The 23,070-nt window shown below is 41.2% G+C and overlaps 1 protein-coding gene across 1 annotated transcript; it reads left to right on the top strand.

Moving 5' to 3' along the window:
- Positions 1-1,288: 1,288 nt before the first annotated feature.
- Positions 1,289-22,519, top strand: Dnajc21 (DnaJ heat shock protein family (Hsp40) member C21). The gene is made up of 12 exons (XM_027401284.2): positions 1,289-1,539; positions 7,498-7,591; positions 9,188-9,311; positions 9,532-9,654; positions 10,149-10,453; positions 11,737-11,888; positions 14,130-14,217; positions 17,277-17,435; positions 17,987-18,029; positions 20,296-20,468; positions 21,769-21,844; positions 22,352-22,519. The coding sequence occupies exons 1-12, from the start codon at positions 1,443-1,445 to the stop codon at positions 22,517-22,519; spliced, it is 1,602 nt and encodes a 533-aa protein (XP_027257085.1). The 5' UTR covers positions 1,289-1,442.
- The last annotated feature ends 551 nt before the right edge of the window (positions 22,520-23,070 follow it).

Here is a 23,070-nt window from a genome sequence, read left to right as displayed (position 1 = left end):
AACAGGTTTGGGGGGGGGCGAAGAAGACATTTTTTAAAATAAAAGTTTTAAAAATTGAATTCATGACAATCCTCCTGCCTCAGTCTCCCAATTGCTGTGGTTTACAGCATAAACCACCATCCCCAGCCAGCCAATGCAGTCTTTCAAGAGTTTGCAAACAAAAGCACACATGAAGGGAGGGGAAAAAATGTGTTGTCTTCCTCCAAAATCAAGGAAAGGTCCCTAGGGAGGAAATGCCCCTCCCCAGGAGACCTTGTTTTTAGCAAGGCTGCATGTTTTTTTAAGACATTTCATGACACTGCTAAACCGATGTTTCCTTATGACTCATTCATAGGAAGAGTACTTGCTGTCATGTGGACATTTTTTGTTTAATATATGTGTGGTGGAGGCCAATAAGCCCAGCATTTGGGAGGTAGAGGCATGGTCATGAGTATAACTCTGTAACCAAGCTGGCCTTGAACTCAACAGAGTAGGGTAATTAAAGGTGTGGCTTGGAACTCTAAACTGCCAGCTGCCTCCTGGGTGGATGCTGGGATTAAAGTTGTGTTCTTAACACCGGGCCCTCAGCCTGGCTTTTGGTATGCTGTCTTAAAATACTTGGATATTGCAGGGCTGTGGTAGTGCACGCCTTTAGCCTTTAATGGTGGTGGTGCACACGAGAAGCAGAGGCAGGCAGATCAATGTCAGTTCTACGCCAGCTTGGTTTACAGTGAATTTCAAGACAGCCAAAGCTGAAAAACCCTGTATTGAAAAGCAAAACAAAAATGTTATTTGCCCCTTAAATTGTTTTTAAAACAGATTTAAGCAATCATTTACTGATGCACGCTGGTCAAGAGAGGAAAAAGCAATCCTTGTAAGTGGAAGCTGAAGAGAACTCAAAAGCTATTAACACTCCTGTCTCCACCAAGAACTTCTGGCTGAGGCACTTGGCTACTTGAAGCCTGAGTTGCTTACCTGTAAAGTCTCCTCAGCTGAGAAATAATCACAGCACCCGGAAGGCGTTTCCCAGACTTTCCCATGCTAAGCCTCTCTGGCCCTCCCATCCAGACCGGCTAGTGGGTACCACTCAAACAGTCTACTGTGCTCCTCACAATGCCCTCCAGTCGTGGCTCCCCCGCCCAGGCCCCGCCTCCCTCCGCGGCGCTAGGCTCGCCCGGAACCCAACCCAGCCCAGCCCAGCCCCCTCCCATGCGGAGCCGCCGGCGCCGCCCCCTCCGCGCGCCCGCGTGCCGCAGCCCGCGTCGTCCGCCGCCGCCGCGCGCCTCCGCCGCCCCGCGCCGCTGCGCCGCCGCCGCCGGGCTCGCTGGCTGGCGGGCTGCTGGCGCTGGGCTTCCGCCGGAGGAGAGGACAGCCAGCGCCGCCACTTCTGCCCGGGCCCGGGCGTCGGCCCCGTCCCGGGCCCCGGCACCGGCACCGGCCCCGGTGCCGCGTCCAGCCCCGCCATGAAGTGTCACTACGAGGCGCTGGGGGTGCGGCGAGACGCCAGCGAGGAGGAGCTCAAGAAGGCCTATCGGAAGCTTGCCCTGAGGTGGCACCCGGGTAGGTGACCGACCGGCGGGCGGGGAAGCCCGGGTGGCCCTCCTCTCTCTCTCTCTCTCCTCTCTCTCTCTCTCTCTCTCTCTCTCTCTCCTCTCTCTCTCTCTCTCTCTCACACACACACACACACACACACACACACACCACTTCCCCACCCGCGAGACCCCGGCCGGGTCCCCGCCACCGCCCGCCGCCGGGCCTGGAGGGTCGCACGCGGTGAGGAGAGGACGGCGCGGCCCTTGCCCACACCGCGGAGGAGAAGCGGATTCGGCTCGCAGTCCCCGACGACTCCCGCGGCCCGGCAGCCACCCGGCTCACGCTACCTGGCTCACACCGCCCGGCGAGCCTCCGCCCACGGCAGGGGAATGGCTTTTAACAGGCCAGCTCGCTTCCGCCGTCAGAGATCCCAGGCTCCCGCAGACCCGGCCTTGCACCGGGCACGAGTTTCCCACGGCGACTTCTAGTTGGGTGGACGGCCCGGCGAACTCCCTGAGGTTACTTAACGAGTTTGCTTCCCTCGTTATGCTTTGTGTTGTTGTAAAATGGGTCTGTGGGACTTAACGAAGTCTCAGTAGTCGAATCCCGTCTTTTTGAGATTCCCAAAAGGTCGCCTCGGTTGGCAGTGGGAGTTAAAGCCAGCGTCGCGCACCTGCTGGCAAGCGCTCCCCCTTCCAACTGCATCAGCCTGTGTTTATAAGAAATCATTTTGGGATGGGGTCTCACTGTGTTGCCAAGGCAGCAGCCTTTGAATTTGTGATCCTCCTGCCTCCCCTGCGTGAGTAATTAGGAATACTGCCCTGTGCCACCAGGTGTGACTAGTTTGCCTGTTCATTTTTGGTTTAATAGTTTTATTTTAACTTTAAGGTATTCATCCCGGAGTCTACATAAGATGGCTATGCACACGTAAATGACTAATAAACCTTATTTTAGTAGTATATACTTCCTTTTGTTACCCAAACAAGCTTAAAAGAGAAAAATACCATCTAATATAAACAGGTTTAAACTCAGTTTTCTAATACCAATCCAGAAGGTGTAAGTGTATAATATGTAGATTTTGAAATGCTGAAACAGGACTCTGTTTCCTAACTGAGTCTTGTTAGGAAAACATGCCTTACACACATGATAATTACTAGTATGTGAATGAAAAAAAAGAAAAAAGGAAAGGAAGTGACTGCTCCTAGGTACAGTGGAGAAGAAAGTGAGAGCATAGTCAGGTGCAGACAGACACATCTGGGAGCTTACAGAGTGGACATGACCCTGAGCCTTGTGTGTATGTGTGTGTGTGTGGGGGGACCAGGTGCAGTAGCCAGAAGGCCAAAGGTACAAAAAGGGGTGGGTAATCAAAATGTATAGATTACTTAGGGAAGGGCAGCCCAGCTGCTGGCCTGGAGAGTTCAGGGTAGTGGGTGGGGTATGCAAATCATACCCTGTAACACTAGGGACTGGGGGATGCTGGGAGAGTCTGCAGGCTAGGTTTGCTATGATATGTTAAATATGAAACCTCAGCCATTTGCCCTGGGTTTGAAACTTGAGCAAGAGTATAATTGCTATTTGGGTTAATAGAGCAACTAATAAGCACCTAAGTAATGGGGGTGGGTTGTCACTGTGTGCTGAGAGATGCTGAGGTTTGTTCTCCACAGAGAGCATCTTGGACTGTGTCCTGTTTCAGGAAGAGCACTGTGGGTGGTGGGTAAAAGATGTCCAGGGGCATGAAGGACAGTGCCTACTGGAAGGCTACTGATGGTTTGGGAGAAGAGTGGAAGGAAAGACTGGAGGCCCAGACTGGGAAGGTTTATATAGTGGATGGAAGAAGAAACATAGGTATCGATTTGTGTGATGGCAGTGAGGAATATACGTGTATGTGCACACACACATACACAAACCTGCTGAAAGGACAGAAGTTTTGCATTGAAGGAAGTCAAAAGAAAGAGCCAAAGTAAATAAACCCAAAGAAAGTGTACAGGTGGCAGAAAAGCATTTTCATAGAGTAGGGGCTAATTATAATGTCTAGGATGACGTTGTGAAGACAGTTGAGGACTGAAGAAGCCTTGAGACAAGTCCCAATGGTCAGGGGTGGGCCCTTGGGGCCAAGGGGAGGAGAATGGTTCAGGTGGAGGAATGATGGACAGGGAAATTAATGATGAATTGGACAGTTCAAGGAGGGAAGGAAATATTGCTGATGGGCTTAGATGCCAAACCTCTGAGGAACTGAATGCAACATCTTCTGAATGTCTTGATTCATAGCATCCTAAATATTTCTAGATTGGAAATATTTTGTATAGTTCTACTTCCTTAGGAGACACGTGGTTTCAGAATGCTTGCTTTGTCTGGCCATAGTCTTTTAGTCAAGAAATGTTTAATTTCATTATGTGTGCAAGGCACTGTGTTAGATATGATGAGAGCTAAGCCTTGATTCAGAGAAGCAGCCTTCCAAAAGTTCATTTCCTTATTATTGAGTTCTTTTTTTGTCAGGTGAACAAGGCAGGAGAGGTCCCTGCCCTGGTTGGACATACATTATATAGAGACACAAGAAAGACAACAGGCAGCTTGAGACATAGGAGAGGAGGGCTGTTTGAGGGCAAATTCAAGTGTCGATGAGTCCATGTACTGACCTGGGCCAGCTTTGTATATGTGGGTGACAGAGATGGGAAAAGTGAACCAGGAAAATTGGCTGCGAAGAAGTAACACAAAATGACAGTGTGGCAGTATGCCTGTTGAAGGGAGGGGAGGGAGCATAAGAGAGGGGCTAGCATAACTGGCTAAGTGGGGGCAAGGCAGGGAGGATTTATTAACTCTGGGGTAGGATTTAGCCTAAGAGTTTTGGTAAACGATAGAAGAAGGGAAACACCATGGTGGTAAGTGCCAGTTTTCCAAGTTTCTCTCTGGTTGTAAAGGGACAATGTTTCAAGGAGGGAGGCCAGCCTGGAAATGAGGGCAGGAATACCAAACTGGAGTTCCTGAGCAAGATGCCAACTTTTCAGTGGTTGAGAGGAGTGACTAGAAGAGAAGAACACACAGAAGGGGAAGGGAAGGTATTGGTAATAGAGATTATTGGTTAAAAGGTTTAAATCTTGAAGGAAGGGACGGTGACTGGGCACAGGCCTGCATTACCATGGGGCTTTTACGGGAGTGCTATGGCAAGAAGAGTAGAGCCCTGCAGAGAAGTGATGCTTTCTCACAGCAAGGTGTTGCAAGGGACAATCCAATAAAATCTTCCATAAGGCACTGTAAGGAGATTTAGGAGATAGCAGAATATGGCAGTGTGTCAAGAGGAAACTACACAGAATAGTGCAGCCATGAATGCCTGATAAATCTCAGGTGACTGTTAGCAGTACCTATGCCAAAATGTAGACTCTGCTGTTGCTTGTTTTGTTAGATTGCTGCTGTTAATCTCAGTTCATCACAGTCATTCAACTCAAATACAGTTGTATAAAATGAAATCAAGAAAAAGGTTCTGTCTGGCAGTATTGGTGCACATCTTTAATCCCAGCACCCAAGAGGCAGAGGCAGGTGGATCTGTTGAGTTTGAGGCTAGAAGTCTCAAACTGGTCTATGGAGTGAGTTTCAGGACAACCAGGGTTACCCTATCTGGAAAAAAACAAAGCAAACAAAAAAAGAAAGTAACACTCAGAAATTAGCTCCTGTAATTAGATGATATCCATAGGTTTTATGTGTTTAAAAGCTTTAGCTTTTGCTTGGGCAGTGCTGGTGCACATGCCTTTAATCTCAGCACTCAGGAGGCAGAGGCAGGTGAATCTCTGTGAGTTAGAGGCCAGCCTGGTTTATAGAGTGAGTTTCAGGGCAGCCAGGGCAACACAGAAAAACCTTGTCTTGAAAAGACAAAAAAACAAAAAGAGCCTTAGCTTTCTGCAAGGTGCAGTCGTACTGACAAAAAAGAACACATATCACACATCCCTGGCAAGCACTGTTTTTGTGTTACATAAGAAGAATCAGTTGCCAGAGTTTTAAACTTTTGGGTTATTTAATTTGAGATGCACTATTGTGTCTTGACAGAAATGTTGGAGACTTACAGTTTCTCCCATTTCCCCAGGAGACCAAAACAAAACCCAGTAACACTGTAGTAGTTTAGCAGCCCCACTTGAGGTGTTTTCTTTTTCTTAATGTCTTCTTTTTGGCTCTGTTTATGAATGAGTTGATGAAGACATAGAAATCTTAACATTTTATGATGGCAGAGCAGAGGTAGCAGGTGGCAGGTGGCTGGAGCAGCAGTTGAGAGCTTACATTTTGATCTTTAAGTAGGAGGCAGGGAGAACTAACTAACTAAAAAATGGTGCTAGTTTGGAACCTCAAAGCTTGCCCTAAGTAACACATCTCCTCCAAGGCCACACTTCTAATCCTTCTTAAACAGTTTCACCAACTGGAACCAAGTACTTAGGCTTAGGAGCCCATGGGGGACCTTCTCAGTCAGAACACATGATTGCCTAGTGCTACCTGTCTTCAGTTGGGTGCACTCTAAAAAGATTAGAATTATGTTGTGTTACTTCTCATGGAAAGTGAGCCTTACAGAAGTAGACATTATTTTTAGTTAATGTAGGACTGGCTTTAGTTCCATAGGATAGAAGAGGTGTGGCAAACTGCTACGTTTGGAAAAATATCAATGTTAGATATTTGGCAGAAAGCCACTTGTAGGACTTGGGATCAGGTGATGACACATAAAAGGGGACAAGATGCCCTTGCCCATGGGCGGCTTAGACAAACAGGCTGCATGGTTGTTCCGGAGTGAACACATTCTGTCATATCTTCTAAACTCTTAGAGACAGGTATTGAGTAATAGCTAAAAGAACTTGGTGTGTTACTTGTTAGATTCAAAATGTTTAATTTCTGAATTACTATTCACTTATGACAGAACAAAATTACCAAAGCTTTAGGGTTTAAAGCAGCAAACAGCAAAAACATTGTGTATCAGTTCATTATGTAGACTCTAAAGGTTCTGAAGCTTAGGATATGGGCATGGCTTGGCTTATAGCTTCTGCTAAGGGCATCTCACCACTATTGGGAGGGCCTGCTTCCAGACTCATATGGATATGGTTGTTGGCAGGTCTCTGTTTGTTCCCTCCTGCCCTCTGTTCTTGACCCTGAACTTCTGAGTAAACTGAGTTCCTCACACTGTGACATGGGTATTCCAAGAGAAGGCAGGAGCCCAAAATGGGAGCTGCTGGCCAGTCCAGTTTCATACCACCCCTTGCCTTGCCTCTGCTCCTGCTGTTGGTCAAACTAGCACTACTGAGGAGAAGGGTGAAGTTAGAGACCTCTGCTGGCTACCACTTGCAGGCAAAGATGCTTTTTGAGTTTTGCAGTTAAGGAGGCATGGCAAAGAAAATAATAATTTGCATGTGCCTCTGTGTGTATATGTATGAGGATGTCAGGGCACAACTTGTAGGAGTGGATTTTTTCCTACCATGTGGGTTTCAGTGACTGAATGCCATCCATCAGGCTTGATGGGTAGTATCTTTATCTGTTGTGCTATATTGCCAGCCCTATACTATTAAACACACACACAGTCTCACCTGTAGCCTTGACTGGCCGAGAACTAGCTATGTAGACTTAAGTCAGGCTTGAATTCTGAGATCTACCTGCATGTGCCCACATGCTGGCATGAAAAGCATGCGACACCATGCCTAACCTATTTATAAGAGAATACACACAGAGAGAGAGAGATACGTGTGTGTGTGTGTGTGTGTGTGTGTGTGTGTGTGTGTGTGTGTGTACATGTGGGTATGTGACATACACATGGGTTTGCCATGGAGGGTACATGGAGATCATGCATAGGGCAGAGGACAGACAACTTGAAAGAATCCAGTTTTTCTTTCTGCCATATGAGTTCCAGAATTGAATTCATGTCTTTGGGGTTGGGAACCAGCATCTTTCCTCACTGACCATTCTGATGGCCCATACATGTACTTCTTCCATGACTAAATTTCTGTGACTTTTTTCTAACAGATAAGAATCTGGATAATGCTGCAGAAGCAGCCGAGCAGTTTAAATTAATTCAAGCCGCATACGATGTGTTGAGTGACCCTCAGGAAAGAGCATGGTGAGCATTGTGTTGGCACTCTCTTTCTCCTTTGGTTTGTTTGCAGGAATTGTCAGCATGGGTTTGTTGGCTTCTTATTGGTTTAATACACTGAATGGTTTGAGAGTGTTCTAAGCACCTGTCACCTCTTCGTTATGTAAAGTGCAGTCTGTGGGTAGGAAGGAACTCTAGAGATGATTATTCCAAGTGTCTGCTGATATCCATGATGAAGCAAGTTTGGTGGTTACATAGCTTCAACTCAGATACCGCAAAGTGGTTTGTCTTTGAGTGGGGTTCCTTTAGTGTATGACAAATTTATCGTTACACAGAAGTTTTGTCTTTAGCAGCAATTCTTACTTTAATACAAAAATTGTAATGCATTTCTATAGAGTACCCGAATAAATTTGAATCTACAAATATAATAGGCACTTTCAACAAAGATGAGCTCATAACAAGAATTTATATGATTAAAGTTGTGACTTTTCAGCTTCTCAGCTCTTTGCTGCTAATGGTTAGGTTTTGAACTCAGACATAACAGTGAAAAATCCTGCTGTTGATGAAGTACTGCTGTGAAAGTCATCTGTTTTACAGTATACAGCCACAGGCTAGCTCTCAAAAAGAGAAAGGATAAAAAGGAAATTCTTAATTCTTTTAACCACAGAGAAGATCTTAAATATTTCTCTATCAGGGACTTCAGAGCTCTGTCCTAAATAAAGCCAGATGTATGCACATGCCAGGCGTCTACCTATGGTCTCTGTCCTCAAGAGAGTCACCTGGGCTACATAGGGAGATCTGTGTCCATGAACCAAAACAAAATACTTTTGTTTCTTTTAGAGCATTGTCATATCTCCCTGACTTCCTTTTATTTAGTTCTTCTCTAAATCGTAGATTGTGTGCTTGTTCCAAGACTCCATTAAAGCGTCTGCCTGGTGATGCTCCTGCCACCTGGTGATGCTCCTATCACTGGAGCTTGTTCCATTTCGTGGTGAGGAACCTGACCTTAGCAGTAAAAGGGACCTGATTCCAATTCTACTCTTGCTGTTTACAGACTTTATGATAATGAACAATCAGTATTTACTATTGCTGAATTTCAGTGTCCTGCTATATGAAGCAAGGATGATAATAATAGTAATAAATACTATCACAGACTTCTTATGAAGAGTAATTGGTGTGTGTGTGTGTGTGTGTGTGTGTGTGTGTGTTGTGTGTCCTAGATGAAGTTTATATAAACATACATATATTTTTTCAGGTAAATGTTGGTAAATTCCCAGGTCATAAATGTAAACTTAGTGTATGAACCAGATGATGTTCAATACTGTCCCATTTAGTAGTTGTCTTTCCTGTGTATTTCAGTACCTGTTGAGAGAGTCTAGAACTCCCAGCTGATAGTATACAGCACTAGAAGGTGCAGGCATGGTTTTAGTCTTCAGTTCCTGAAAGTCTCCTAAGTCTGTTAGTTTCTAAAGTTTCTTTAGTTTGTATGGTTATGGATTGCACATGTTGAAACATACACTGTTACTTTGGCTGATTCAGAAAAAGAGTCCTTGTGATTTTTATGTAATTATATTTAAAATAAGTCCTTACTTGTCCAGCTCTTCATTTTCTAAATTCTTTTAGGTATGACAATCATAGAGAGGCCTTACTTAAAGGAGGGCTTGATGGAGAATACCAAGATGACAGTTTAGATTTGCTTCATTATTTCACTGTTACCTGTTATTCTGGTTATGGAGACGATGAAAAGGTAAGATGGGGAACTTAATTTCTTATCAAATGGTTAAGTAAAACTCAAATGCAAAGAGATATCTTAAAATTATAGTAGGAAGTGGAATGTGGGCACGTGTGTGTGAACGCAGGGCACTTGAGGTAGTGACAGCTGGGACTTGCACGTTGTCATTATGAATGCCTGGCTCATGTTTTCTCTGCTTAGACTGAGTTTCTGGCTTTGCTCTATCTTGTTTTAGGGTTTCTATGCAGTGTATCGTGATGTCTTTGAGCTGATTGCAAAAGAAGAATTTGAATGTATGTCAGAGGGAGATGTTGAGGATTTTCCAAACTTCGGTGACTCCCAGAGTGACTACGACACGGTAAAAGAAAAACTACATTGCATTTTACAGTTAGCCTCTCTCACTGGGCTTTCTAGTCCTAAAAGAAGTCATTTTTTGTTTCCTAACCTGGCTTTCTCCCTCACTTTTGATGAAGCTTGCAGCTGTCTCTTAGTGCCCACTCTTGACTTGGTCTCCCTTGGTTTCTGTGGCCAGTGAGAGTATTTTCTTTCTTCTCTAAATCTGCCTTGGAGAATGTCTTATCCTTGAAAGTCTTTGAAGAGAACTGTCTTCTCTAGCAATTAATAATGTTAATGGTGAGGGTCTAGAGTTGTGGTTTAGTGGTAGAGCATTCATCATTTATGGCATAAAGGTTTTAGGCTCAATTCCCAGTATTGCAAAAGTTAACACACAACAAATGTGATCTTAGATTCATGAAAAGAAAGGTAGAAGATGTTTTAATCCTTAATACCTCCTGCCTTTTAAAAGAAATTTAAGTTAAAAAAACGTCATTTTACCCATTTCTTTGTCACTAGGTAGTACACCCTTTCTACGCTTACTGGCAGAGTTTCTGCACACAGAAGAATTTTGCCTGGAAGGAAGAATATGACACTCGGCAAGCCTCAAACCGCTGGGAAAAACGGGCGATGGAAAAAGAAAACAAAAAAATTCGAGACAAAGCAAGGAAAGAAAAAAATGAACTGGTGCGCCAGCTTGTAGCTTTCATTCGTAAACGAGATAAAAGAGTGCAGGCTCATCGGAAGCTTGTGGAGGAGCAGAATGCAGAGAAGGCGAGGAAGGCAGAGGAGATGAGGAGGCAGCAGAAGCTGAAGCAAGCCAAGTATGCAGTGTGGGACTAGATCCTTTGTGGTGACATGGGGGTCAGGGTGGCTGTCAGTAAGGTTGTTATCATGATAGAGCATGTCAGTAGGGGAGCCAGCATGATGCTTCCATATTAAGTTCACTCATCATCATGCCTTATAGCTTATAACATAGTTTTTCTTCTTTTTAAATCTTTAAATTGGCATTGGGCAATGTTTCTTTACCTACTATGTAAACATCTGGTTTTGGATTGTTACATATTTTCCTTTTCATTCTGGTGACAAAATGAGGTCTGTAGCTGCTAAGTCGAAACTGGGGATGGGGCTCATGAAGTCTAACCAAGAGCCCTGCTCTTTAAAAAAATTTTTTTTAACTTCTAAAAATTTTGAGCTGGATGTGGTAGCATACACCTTTAATCCCAGGGAGGTAAAGGCAGGTGGATCTCAAGCATTGTCTACAAAGCGAGTTCCAGGACAGGGCTGTTACACAGCAAAACCCTGTCTTGAAAAACCAAAGAAGGAATGAAGAAAGAAACAATTAATTTTGTGTGTGTGGGATGGGACATTCATGAAGAGGGGCAGCTTGCATGGGTGAGTTCTTTGTTTTTGTTATATGCACTCCAGATTCTCAGGCTTAGTATTGAGTGTGTTCTGTTGAGCCATCTTCCAACTGCAGAGCCCTCCTGTTAGCGACCATGCAGGACTACCTCTTGGTACTTTAGTTATTCCACTTAATTTTAGTATTTTGTTAAGTTATTGTAAAAGTTTTGTATCTAGAGTAGTTGGGGTTTTTGTTTCTTGGTGGGTTTTTGTTTGTTTGGGGTTTTTTTTGTTTTTTTTTTTGTTTGTTTGTTTTTTTTTTTTTGCATTTCTGTTTAGCCCTAGCTGTCCTGGAACTCACACTGCAGACCAGGCTAGCCTCTAACTCAGAGATCCTCCAGTCTCTGCCTCTGCTGGGATTAAAGGCATGTGCCACTACTGCCCAGCATTCTGAGTTTTTGTTTTTTTTTAGCACAGGTTATTCATTTACTAAAATTCTACCCAAACCCACACATTATCTTGTACTTTTTTGACACTTAACACTTAAAGTCACCTGAAGACTTTGGCTGAGCTGCTGAAGTTTACATTTCATGTCCTATTATTAGTAGAGCAGGTGAAACCAGCCAGATGCCAGTGGCTGTGCCCCAGGTGTAGCTAAGTATGGGTGGAAGGTTTGCACTCATTGGCAGCATGGGGGAAGACTCTGTAGGGCTAGTTTTAGAGCTACGCTTTCCAGTGAAGTGAGATTGTGCTGTGTGTCTAGATTGGTAGAGCAGTACAGAGAGCAGAGCTGGATGACTATGGCCAATTTGGAGAAGGAGCTGCAGGAGATGGAAGCCAGGTACGAAAAGGAGTTTGGAGATGGACCCGATGAAAATGAAGTGGAGGAACAGGAGCCCAAAGATAGATTGGAAGGTAATTTTTCTTGCTATATTAAGTAGTTTGGGGAAATAAATGTTATTGTGTGTACTTAGATGCCTACAATAGCCCAGATGTAAGATACTAGGGAATGGAAGAGCAGATGAAAAACTGGATAGTACCTCACTTCTACTTTATTGGTTCAGTGCTTCAGTTTCACTTTTGTTGTTTTCTGTAAGGAACTAGAAATTGGAGTTCTTTTGTAGTAATTGAAAAACATTCTGTTGGCCTGCAGAGATTTCTCAAATGTTAAGAGCACTTTTCCAGAGGACCCAGGTTCTATTCCCAGGACCCACATGGTAGCTCGTAACTATAACTCTAAAATCTGACACCCTCACACAGACAGAAAGTGCAAACACCAATGCCCATAAAAATAAATTATTAAAAAAAGAATATTTTGTTAAGCAGTATGTGAGTTGTTTTTTGAGTCAGGGTTTCCTTTTATAGACTTGGTGTCCTGGAACTAGGCCTGTAGACCTGCTGGCTTCAAACTCAGGGATCCACCTATTTTGCCTCCAGAGTGCTAGAATTAAAGGCATGCATCACCATGCCTAGAAAGTTTTAATATCTCTTTTAGGACAGTAGTTGTTGTGCAGGAGTCCGATTGCTGTGTCTTATTCCTCTCACTTAGGACTTTCGGAAGGTACTTTTTGAAGTACTAGAATGTTTCTCTTTTTTCTTCCTATGTTTACTAGGCAGACAAGCATGTATTTTAAAAGGCATGATTTAGCCATTTTGGGGACTACCTATAATCCCAATTTCCTCATGATTCCCAGCTCTTCCATTCATGAAGCTGATATGAATATAGTTTCTTAGTTTTACTTATTTATAAACTGTAGATTTTTAGGCAAGTAACTCAGATGATAAAATGACATTTTTTTCCAAAATGATTAAGATTTGAATGGTTTATTAATGAGTCAAGTTAGTATGTACTTTCAAAAGTATAGAGCGCTCTGTAAATGTAAAATGATCTAATTAGATTTCTATCATAAAGTCCTTTCACGTAAAAGACCTTGCTTGGTCTTCAGAAAATATTCCTTAGATAGAGGTTGTGCTAGTGGAGTTATCTTCATTTAACTGGTGGGAGAATTTTTGTTGTTTGATGGATTAAAGGTGATTCCATGAATGGGAAATGTTTAAAGTACATGTGTAATTAAAGAAATTGCATTATATATAGTGGCCCTGCCTTCTCTGTCCATCTTAATTCTGCACTTTGAGTGACTTTTAGTCAACTGTGGTCTGAAATGTTAAATGAAATATTCAGAAATAACTCATCTATATTTTAAATTGTGCCTTGATCTGTGGGTGATGAAGTCTTGTACTGTCCCATTTGCTCTGTGCACAGTTATCTATACAGTATGTACTTTCCTAGTCACTGAGTTCTTAGTTACTTACTAACCAAGTAGATAGCAGATTCGTTGTGATGGTTTTGTAGTGCTTGTGGTCAAATAACCTTAATGTAATGATGACCCTAAAATGAAAGATGGATGCTGACATGGAATATGCCCAAGAGAAGCCATAGAGTGCTTTCTTTAAATAGAAGAGAAAGTCCTTAAGGTAAAAAGAAAGGGGAAAGATCATATGCTGATGTCATGGTGTCCAGGAAATTAAAGAAAAGCCATGTCAAAAGCATGGAGTTGGAATGGAAAAGGCATTAATTTATTTGGTTCTGTTTCAGGCATCCTCTGTTAGGGTTCTGCTGAAATCAGCATTAAACATAGGACATAGGCTGTTTGTGATTTCAGTCTGAATATCCTTCAGAATCATATTATTATCTTCAAAGAACCAAAATGTGGAATGTGACACTTTGGAATCCTTATTGACATAAAAGCAAACCCCAAGTAGCAGGCATTTTACTTACTTCTTTAAGAAGTAGACTGTAAGAAATATGTAGAGAATTTCATTTAAGGTTTTAGTCATTTAGATCTTAAATTCTGTGTTGATGTAATAAGCCTCAGATTATGAAAAAGATCTGCGTATAGTGCTAAGCTTTACATGTAATAAGCTGTTTATGACCTCATTGGTAATGACAAAGAACTTGAAGGATGAGGTGATTGATTTGAATTCTTCCTTTAAACACATTGGTGCTCGAAAGGGACAACTCAAATCCCAACAGCACTTTTTTTTTTTTTTTTTTTGTAAAGAAACACAAAGTTTTCGTTCTAAGTTGTGTGCCTTTTGAGTCCCTCATTAAGGATGTGTACTTTTAGGTTCTTATCTTAGTCTGTCATCCCACAGGTAAAGACAGCGATGAGGCTGAGGAGGCTGAGCTTTATGATGACCTGTACTGCCCAGCTTGTGACAAGTCCTTCAAGACAGAAAAGGCGTAAGTGTCCGTCTTTGAACTCATCTTTTGTTTTGAGGCAAGGTATAACATTTTGTAAATGTTTGTGGGGATTGGTTGGAACAGTTTGATCAACAGTACCCCCATCCTCCAGGAATTCTTGTTTGATTCAATAAAAAGTGGGGTTTGTGCAGTTAAACCTGTTATACCTATTAACATATTTCAATATTCCTGTGTGCTATTTCCAGAAATGCCACTGTGTCAAATTATAGGTGGCACAGGTGAGAAAATGAGACCAAATCAAATCATGTCTGTACTAGTGTGAGACTTCCTCCTGCCATCACATTCCCTCCCAGCAGCTTGTTGCTGTCAGCCTAGGGAGTTTAAACTTGTGCTGCCAAGAGTATGTGTGCTGATCTAGAAGTGCTTCATCATGTGGAGACCATTGGAGAGGGAGAAATAGCATGGGGGGCTGAGAGCCGAATCAGCAGAACACTTAGTCCAGAAGAGAGTGGGGTGTGGGCAGCAGAGAGAGGCACTAGATAGCCACAGGAGGATGCCTGGGAGTCAGAGAAGCAGTAGAGATAGAAACAAAACAAAAAGCAACAGACAAAAGAGATTTTAAACTTGATTTTTATTTTGGAAATAATTATACCTAAAGAAAGTTGTAGGAATAGTATATGGTGCACTCCTTAGCTCGTGGTTTACACACTTTTAATTTGCATGCTTGCTCACTGCCCACACAGGTAGGTACGTAACTACGGACAAGCATACACATAAGTTTTTTTCCTGAGTAATTGGAAAATTACATGTATAATACTTCTTTACCTCCAAATATGTATATTACTTTACATCTAGATATATATAAGACTATATAGATATATGGGTTTTCAATAACAAGGTATGTTTGAAATGATTACCTAAATTGTTCCAGTATAATAAAAATTCTGGGAGTCAGAAATTGAGATAAAGACTTGATAAACCCAAGGAACAGCTGAAAATCAGTTGGCTGACCCTCTCTCCACGTTTTTCCCAATCCACAGTACCAGAAACCCCCAATTCCTCCCCACCCCGAATCCCTTTTTTTCCTTTCTGTCCCTTTAGCAGACCTCGTTAGTTCTCCAGCAGCTCTATGGTTATACCTATCTCAGTCAGCCAGTTGCTGACTCAGTCCTTTGATTCAAGGTGGCTTTATTGGCACAGTGGAATGGCTATGTGGACAATTCTCCCGAAACGTATTATCACTTCAAGAGACTGTGACATTGATATGGTACTCTTCTCTAATTTATTGCTCATATTCTAGTTTTGTCAATGTACTCTTTATTAGTATATTTTCCCACTTAGTACAGAATCCATTCTGGTACTTTTATCATTGAGTTTGTATGTTTAGCCTTCTTTAATCTGGACAATACACTAGTCCTTTAAACAACTTTTGAAAGAGTAAATCTCTTTCTGGGTTTGTCCCTTCATTTATGACTAATGTATCCACGTGTGGGCTACTGCATGCCTGTGTTGCATTTTCTGTGGGCTCCATGTCATCTTCGTGATGCTGAGCATCTTGATCACCCAACTTAAGTATTATCCAGCTTTTGTGCTATATGGGTTAGAATTAATTTAGCAATGAGTTTTCCTCGGAAGCATTAAACATTTATCTTTTTTAGCATTCTATAAAATCTTAAGTGTTCCAAAGTCCTGAAATGTTTGAATGCACACAGCACACATGATACCACTTGTGTGATACTCAGCACCTGACCTACTGTGAGAATTCAGTCAACGTGTAGTGTATTTAAAATATTGCATAAAATGACCTTCTGGGAACATATTCAAGGCATGTGTGAAAGATGAATGCATGTTGTGCTGAGGATTGGATACCAGCTCCAAAATACCTTATTGCATTTGAATAAGGACCCTAAAATTTGATATCTAAACCATTGTTTAGATATCAAACAGTGTTTAGCAGGCCTTTGGAAGAGGGAAACCCACCTGTACCAGTCAGTCTTTAATACTGAAGGCTGAGTGATGCTCTTGCATTTACCATTCTGCATCTGGGCCTTTTCGTTAAGCAGTTCCCTCTTTCCCCATTTATGTTTCTATCATGGAATTTGATAAATATTTTGTTTTGTTTTTTGAGATAGGGTTTCTCTGTGTAACAGATTCCTGGATGTCCTGGAACTTGCTCTGTAGACCAGGCTGGTCTCAGACTCACAGAGATCCACCTCCCTTGCCTCCTGAGTGCTGGGATTAAAGGTGTGCACCACCACACATGACAACATGTCTTTATTATTTCCATTTATTTTCTAACTAACCTTCATTTCTGCAGGGGACCTTGGTCTAAGGAGAATTTTAATGGGAAGGAACTGTAGCAACTAAAACAAGAAATAAAAAAATCTAAGCAGTACATGAATTAAATAGTGACACAGTTGCTGCTTTGGGTTTTATTACTGTTTCTGTAATATTGAAGATGAAACCCAAGGGCTCTCTGTATGCTAGTCAGCCACTGTACCATGAGCTATATCATGAGACTGTTTCTAACTTGACAGTTTAATGTAGCCCTGGCTTGTGGCATGTCTTTGGTTTCTGTCACATTTAAGGTAGTAAGAAAGAGGTGAGAATATGCTGTTGAAAACATAAAAGGAAGTAAACTTGTTCTTTGAGGGTTGGCACCGCCTGTTCTCTAGGCCCTGTCATCCTCTACAAGTTAGGATGTGTTTCCAGAGATCCCTAGAAGCCTTTAGCATGGCCTGGAACATAGACACACTAAGCAAATACTTAGTGATGAAAAGGAACCTGGCAAAGACTTTGATTTTGAGAATTTAAAAAAAAATCAAAATAGAGAATTTGGCAAGAAAATACATTGAAGTAAAAAGGAACTAATAAGGGGAATGCTGGTATTGGGAAGAAGAACTCCTTCATGGTTTAGCTAGGCTGGTGATTCCTGGCTGTTGCAACAGACTTCTACTGTTACTCTATATAAAATCATCTATTTGGCAGGCCCAGTGGTTGCAGTCATCCTACCATGTACCTGGGTGCATGTGGTTCCCACTGCTCCCGGCCACGTGTGTGTCCGTAGTACAGCCGCTCATGTCATATTGTCCTTCCAGTATGAAGAACCATGAGAAGTCAAAGAAGCACCGAGAAATGGTCGCACTGTTAAAGCAGCAGTTAGAGGAAGAGGAAGAACATTTTTCAGGGGCTCAAGTGGATGGAAATTTATTGAATGCCAATTCTGAGGACGAAGTGGAAGACCTACCAAAGCAAAAGTAATTGACAGTCTTATATGCCACTGTCACCTTTGTCACATTAGAGATGTTACTGAAGTATGTTTTCTCCCAAGGAAGTTGTTACCTACTATTGTCAGCATCTCCTCCAGTTAACAGGAACCATACAGTGTTAAAATGGGTAGAGACCTTAATGTTTGATATGTCTATAGACTATGTAATTACTACATTGGAAGCATTTTTCTTCTCATGCAGTTGGCATAAGAACACTGTTTGTCCAGTGTTCTTTCATTTAATGTTTTATGATATTACACTTTTTTGTTTGTTTGTTTGTTTGTTTTTGAGACAGGGTTTCTTTGTAGCTTTGGAGGCTGCTTAAAACTCACTTAGTAGACCAGCCTGGCCTCGAACTCGCAGAGATGCGCCTGTCTCTGCCTCCCAAGTTCTGGGATGATAGGCATGAGCCTCCACTGCCTGGCTGATATTACACATTTTTAGTATTTCTTTACCTTTCTATTTCAGTATTTTTTATTTTTACTTAGTAAATCTTCACAAAGTCGATACTTCACATTTTGATTTATATTTGTTCTTAGACTTTCCAAAAAACAGAAGAAAAAGAAACAGAAATCAGCTCAGGTATGTTGAAAGGTTTTATTATGTATCTTTCTAACTCCTACAATAAATACATTATAAATTCTCTAATTCTGATTATAGATTTGAAATGTACTTTCTTACTCAGGACACTCTTGTATTAAGAGCTTCACTGTTATGTTGTGTAAAATTATCTTCTGTGTGTGTCCGTGTGTGCATATGGATATGTAAACCTTTCCACACATACATTTGGATGCCAGAGTATGAAGGGGTTGGGTATCTCCTTCTGTCACTTTCTGCCTTGTTCCTTTGAGTCAGAGTCTCTCACTGCACCTGAAGTTGTAGTTTTCAGCTAGGTTGGAAGATAGCAAGTCCTTGGGGTCCTCATTGCTGCCCCTACTGTCCTGGGATTACAGGTGCATATGTGCATGTGAGACAATGCCTATCTTGTTCTGTGGGTGCTGGCGTTTGAACTCAGGTCCTCATGTTTGTGCAGCATTCACTCTTCACCATCTGAACAACCTCTCACTCCTCTTTTCTTTTTTCTCCTTTGGTTTTTCGAGACAGGGCTTCTTTGTTTAGCTCTTGCTGTCCTGGAATTCACTCGTAGACCAGGCTTGTTTGAAATCACAAAGTTCCACCTGCTTCTGCCTCCTGAATGCTGGGATTAAAGGCCTGTGCCACCACTGCCCAGCCTGAACAAGCTCTTCAGTCCTATAAAGTTGTTCAAAAGGAAATGAAATGTTTTCAGGTTTTAGTACCTTATCTCCTTATATAGATGTAACTGATTAAATTACTGTTGCATATTTGAAGATTTTGCATGTAGAAAGAACTTCCCTGATTGGAATTAACTGAATGTCATTATTTTTAAATTGAATATATCTGATGATAAGGTTTTTCAGTCAAAAAGAACAATTAAAATCTGGAAATAGGAAAATCTGGGTTTTGGTCATTGTATATGTACATGTAATTTATTTATCATGGAAGGTTTTTTTTTCTTTCTTTTTTTTTTTTTTTTTTTTTTTTGGTTTTTTGAGACAGGGTTTCTCTGTGTAGCTTTGGAGCCTATCCTGGCACTTGCTCTGGAGACCAAGCTGGCCTCGAACTCACAGAGATCCGCCTGCCTCTGCATCCCGAGTGCTGGGATTAAAGGCATGCAACACCAATGCCCGGCTTATCATGGAACGTTTTAATATTTGATTTTAAAGAATAATTTTGTTGTATTCAATAGTGCCATTCAAAATGGATCAAAGATCCAGATGTTGGACTAAAATGTGGACCTTTCTGAGACTAATTTTCTGAGGGGAACAAGGCAAAGAATCATTTACCTGCCACTTATTTGAGTTAGTTCAGGAGGAAAACATGTATATTAAGGGAGAGTACACATGAGTGTGAGTCTACAAAGTTGCACTTAGTAAAGCAACGTTTGCCAGACACTTCAATGATGAGTCTTTCTGCTGCTTATTATCCTGACTGTAAAAGTAATGTTTTTCATAGTATTTAAGAAATATAGAAGTAGAAATACCATCTTGAATTCTATAGAGATTACTTAATATTTATTGAATTAAATTGTAACTGGGCTGTATGAATAATTTCCCCTTTTCATTTTTGCTAATGCATTGTCTCTTTTTACATTATTGAATGAATATCATTAGAAATATAGATTAAATTTATTTCTCATATTCAACTATTCACAATTTTTCTCTAATATCTATAACGAGCATCTAGTAGATTTTTATGAAGTAGCATTTTCTTTATCACAAGTTGGCCTTGAACTGTGTATTCTAAACTGGCCTTAAACTCATAGTCCCTTTGCTTTGTCCTTCCAAGTGCTTGGATTATAGACAAGTCCCACTGTGTCTGGCCTAAGAGCATCTTAACTGCTTCTTTTGTATTTCTCTACTTCTGTGAGTGTGGGGCATCATTACATTAGTCCAAATTTTGGAAATGTAACACAGTCCATTATTACATAGGTGCTAGGGAGATATTTTAGTTGATAATTTGAAGACCTGAGTTTGTATCCTTAATAAAAAAAGACAAGCCTGTTGTACTTACCTAAAATTTATACTGGTACAGCAGAGACAAGCAGCTCCCGGCAACTAGCCTGCCCATCAGTGAGCATCAGGTTCAGAGAGAAACCCTGTCACAAAAAGATAGTGATAGTAGAAGGTACCTGACATCTGCTTCTGGCCTCCACATGTGCATGTGCACATATACGTACATACACTACACATGTATACGTGCACACACATAAAAATGAATCCATTGCTATCAGTTGGATTGGTTTCATAATGGCATATATGTTCTCTAGAATTATGATAACAATTTCGATGAAAATGGAACTGAAGAAGGAGTAAAGGTTGATCCAGAAGATACTAACTTAAATGAAGACGATGCCAAAGAATTAAAAAATAAGCCCCAAGAAAATGTCTGTATCACAGAGACCACAGAAGTCTGTGAGGATCCAAAGAGTGAAGCTAAAAGGTAAGGCAAAGTTTCTTGTAATTTCCTGGCTACTGACTAATTAATGGTAAGGTCATCAAGGGTAGGTCAAACAGAACCTCCACGGTATGCCTAAGTTTGGTGTAAACTACACATGTGTGTACATGTCCACACAGACACAAGCATGTATTTATTAGGTAGCATTGTGCTAACAGCAATATCACTGGTAACATCAGTACCACTATGGTAACTGTCACTATTGTAACAATATTACTGTGCTAGCTAACAACTATATCACTGTGTTAACAATATCACTGTGTTAACAGCCACACCACTGTAGTAACAATACTTTTACGATGGTAACAACAGCATTGCTCTGGATCATTTCTAGTTTCTCTTAACATTCTGGAAAGTCTTACTTTGCCCTTGACAATTCTGAGGGAATAGGCTACTTTTGAGTCTGTTTCTCTACCCTACTTCACTAGATTGGCACTAAATCATGCCATGCCCAACCTCAAGATGTTAGATCATAGCTCAGAATCGTGGTGCCTTCCTGCTCAAAGCAGCCCTGGTTCATGTCCTATTCCATAAGGATCCTGTGGCCTGGCTACGCAGCGGACTTGAGGACTGGGTCAGGCTGGAGTGGTAGGCCCCTGAACTCTTCCAGTGTCTTTTACCTCCCGTGTGACTTCACATGAGTATTCACTTGAGAATGATAAGAGTTCACTGATCATAGTCTGGTTTTCTCCTTTCACTGGTGTGAGAAAAGGACTCAGCGAATCCAGCTGATTTCTTAACTGTTGAGGAATGGCAGAGCTGAGACATAACATCACCCCACCTAACCCTCCAAATGATTTCCCAATAATGACTTTGGTTTAGCCCTTCATTGCTTCTCCTATAGTGGTTTACATAGTGAAAAGTGCTTCTCTTCTGCCATTCCTCAGCAGTTAAGGAATCACTGGATTTTCTGAGTTCTTGTCAGTATAGCTCAAGGTGGTCCTGCCTTAGCTTGATGTGCCATGGTTTGTTGATTCTCATGGGAGGCCTTATCCCATCTAAGTGCAGATGGAGGAGTGGATGGGGCGGTGGTAGGGGGAGGTAGTGTGAAAGGAAAGGAGGGAGGGGAAACTGTGGTTGGTATGTTAAATAAATAAAAAAAATGAGGAAAAAGAAGGAAATTTTGATTATTCTGAAGTTTTTTTTTAAACTGTTGACATGTGAAATTAAATTAGACATTAAAGTGAATAAATCAGCTTGACTCATACATTTTATCTTTTGAGTATTTTTGGAAGTAGATGACAACTAGAAAGGATTCTTATATTATGCCAAATTTATTTTCCAGTGTTCCTAAATCCAAAGGAAAGAAAACCAAAGATGTGAAAAAACCTGTCAAAGTACCTGCTGAACCAGCAACAGTGGTAGGCCAATCTTTACATTCACCTCTCTAGTCAACCTTGTGTATCTTAAAGATGTTCGTGTGTATCAGTGAGCTTTTCCAGGGTGAACTAGAATTTGTATATATTTCTGTCTCTACATGGTTATAAACTATATAAAATATGTAGTCTGTATATTCTGCTATCATTTTTTTTAACTCTTAAAAGAAGCACATTGGAAATAGTAGATGCTGGTAGAGTTACTATTTCCTTTATTCTGACTAATCTCCGACCATGGTGATAAGAGTTAATGCCTGTTAAGTTGTAAAGCACAGACTTCTAGTCCACATAGTGAAAGCCATTGGCTTCTCAGGACCTCTGCAGTTGATAGTGCTTGTTTTACCCTCCGAGAATATCTGCCTTTGTTGGTAGTTGTCAGTTTTGTTAAACATGTTTATTTTGAATTTCTTTAATGTTTAACCTTGACATTACAACATAAAACACTCTGTTAGCCAACCACTTGTTCTGACATGCTCTTACCCTCTTCCTCAGAGTGATGTTCTCATCAGCTGTGCGACCTGCCACAGTGAATTTCCATCTCGGAATAAACTTTTTGATCATCTAAAGGCTACTGGTCATGCAAGAGCCCCTTCAACATCAGCATCTTTAAACAGTGTAACAAGTAGTCGAAACAAGAAAGAGAAGCGTAAAAACAGATAGGAATTCTGCCAATTCTCTCTCTCTCTTTTTTTAAAAACTGTCTCTAGATTTTGAAACCAAAAACTGAACTGAAATAATCTAGAGTTAAAATTTCAGTGATCTGCAATTTATTGCATTGTGGAAGATTATTTTTATCTTATAAAGACTTTTTTGTTTAATATATATATACATATATACATATATATATATATTTTTAAACATTTCACTAGTGATTGAATTCTACTTTGCCATCTGAATTCACTTGAATGTTTCATGACAGGTAAATATTATAAATGTGTATCTTGATTTCTCATATGAACAAAAATGTACAGGGAAAATTAAATTATTTTGACACATACATGTGCCCCTTCTGCTTCAGTATTTTAATTCTGCAATGTTTTTATTTACTTACTATTCTTGTATTTTTGTTATATTCCATGATTTCTCAAAAACTCAGATCTCTTTAAAAAAATCAGATTTTTTTTTCTTACTCGTGGTACTGTAACTGTAGTTCTGATTATAAATTTACTTTTGAATAGTCAGTGGTGGTAGATTCCCATGTTATTTTTTCC

This window comes from Cricetulus griseus, chromosome 2, assembly GCF_003668045.3.
Source record: "Cricetulus griseus strain 17A/GY chromosome 2, alternate assembly CriGri-PICRH-1.0, whole genome shotgun sequence".
Lineage (NCBI taxonomy): Eukaryota > Metazoa > Chordata > Mammalia > Rodentia > Cricetidae > Cricetulus > Cricetulus griseus.
The sequence above is the reverse complement of the archived record's forward strand: the minus strand, read 5'-3'. Positions and strand labels throughout refer to the sequence as shown.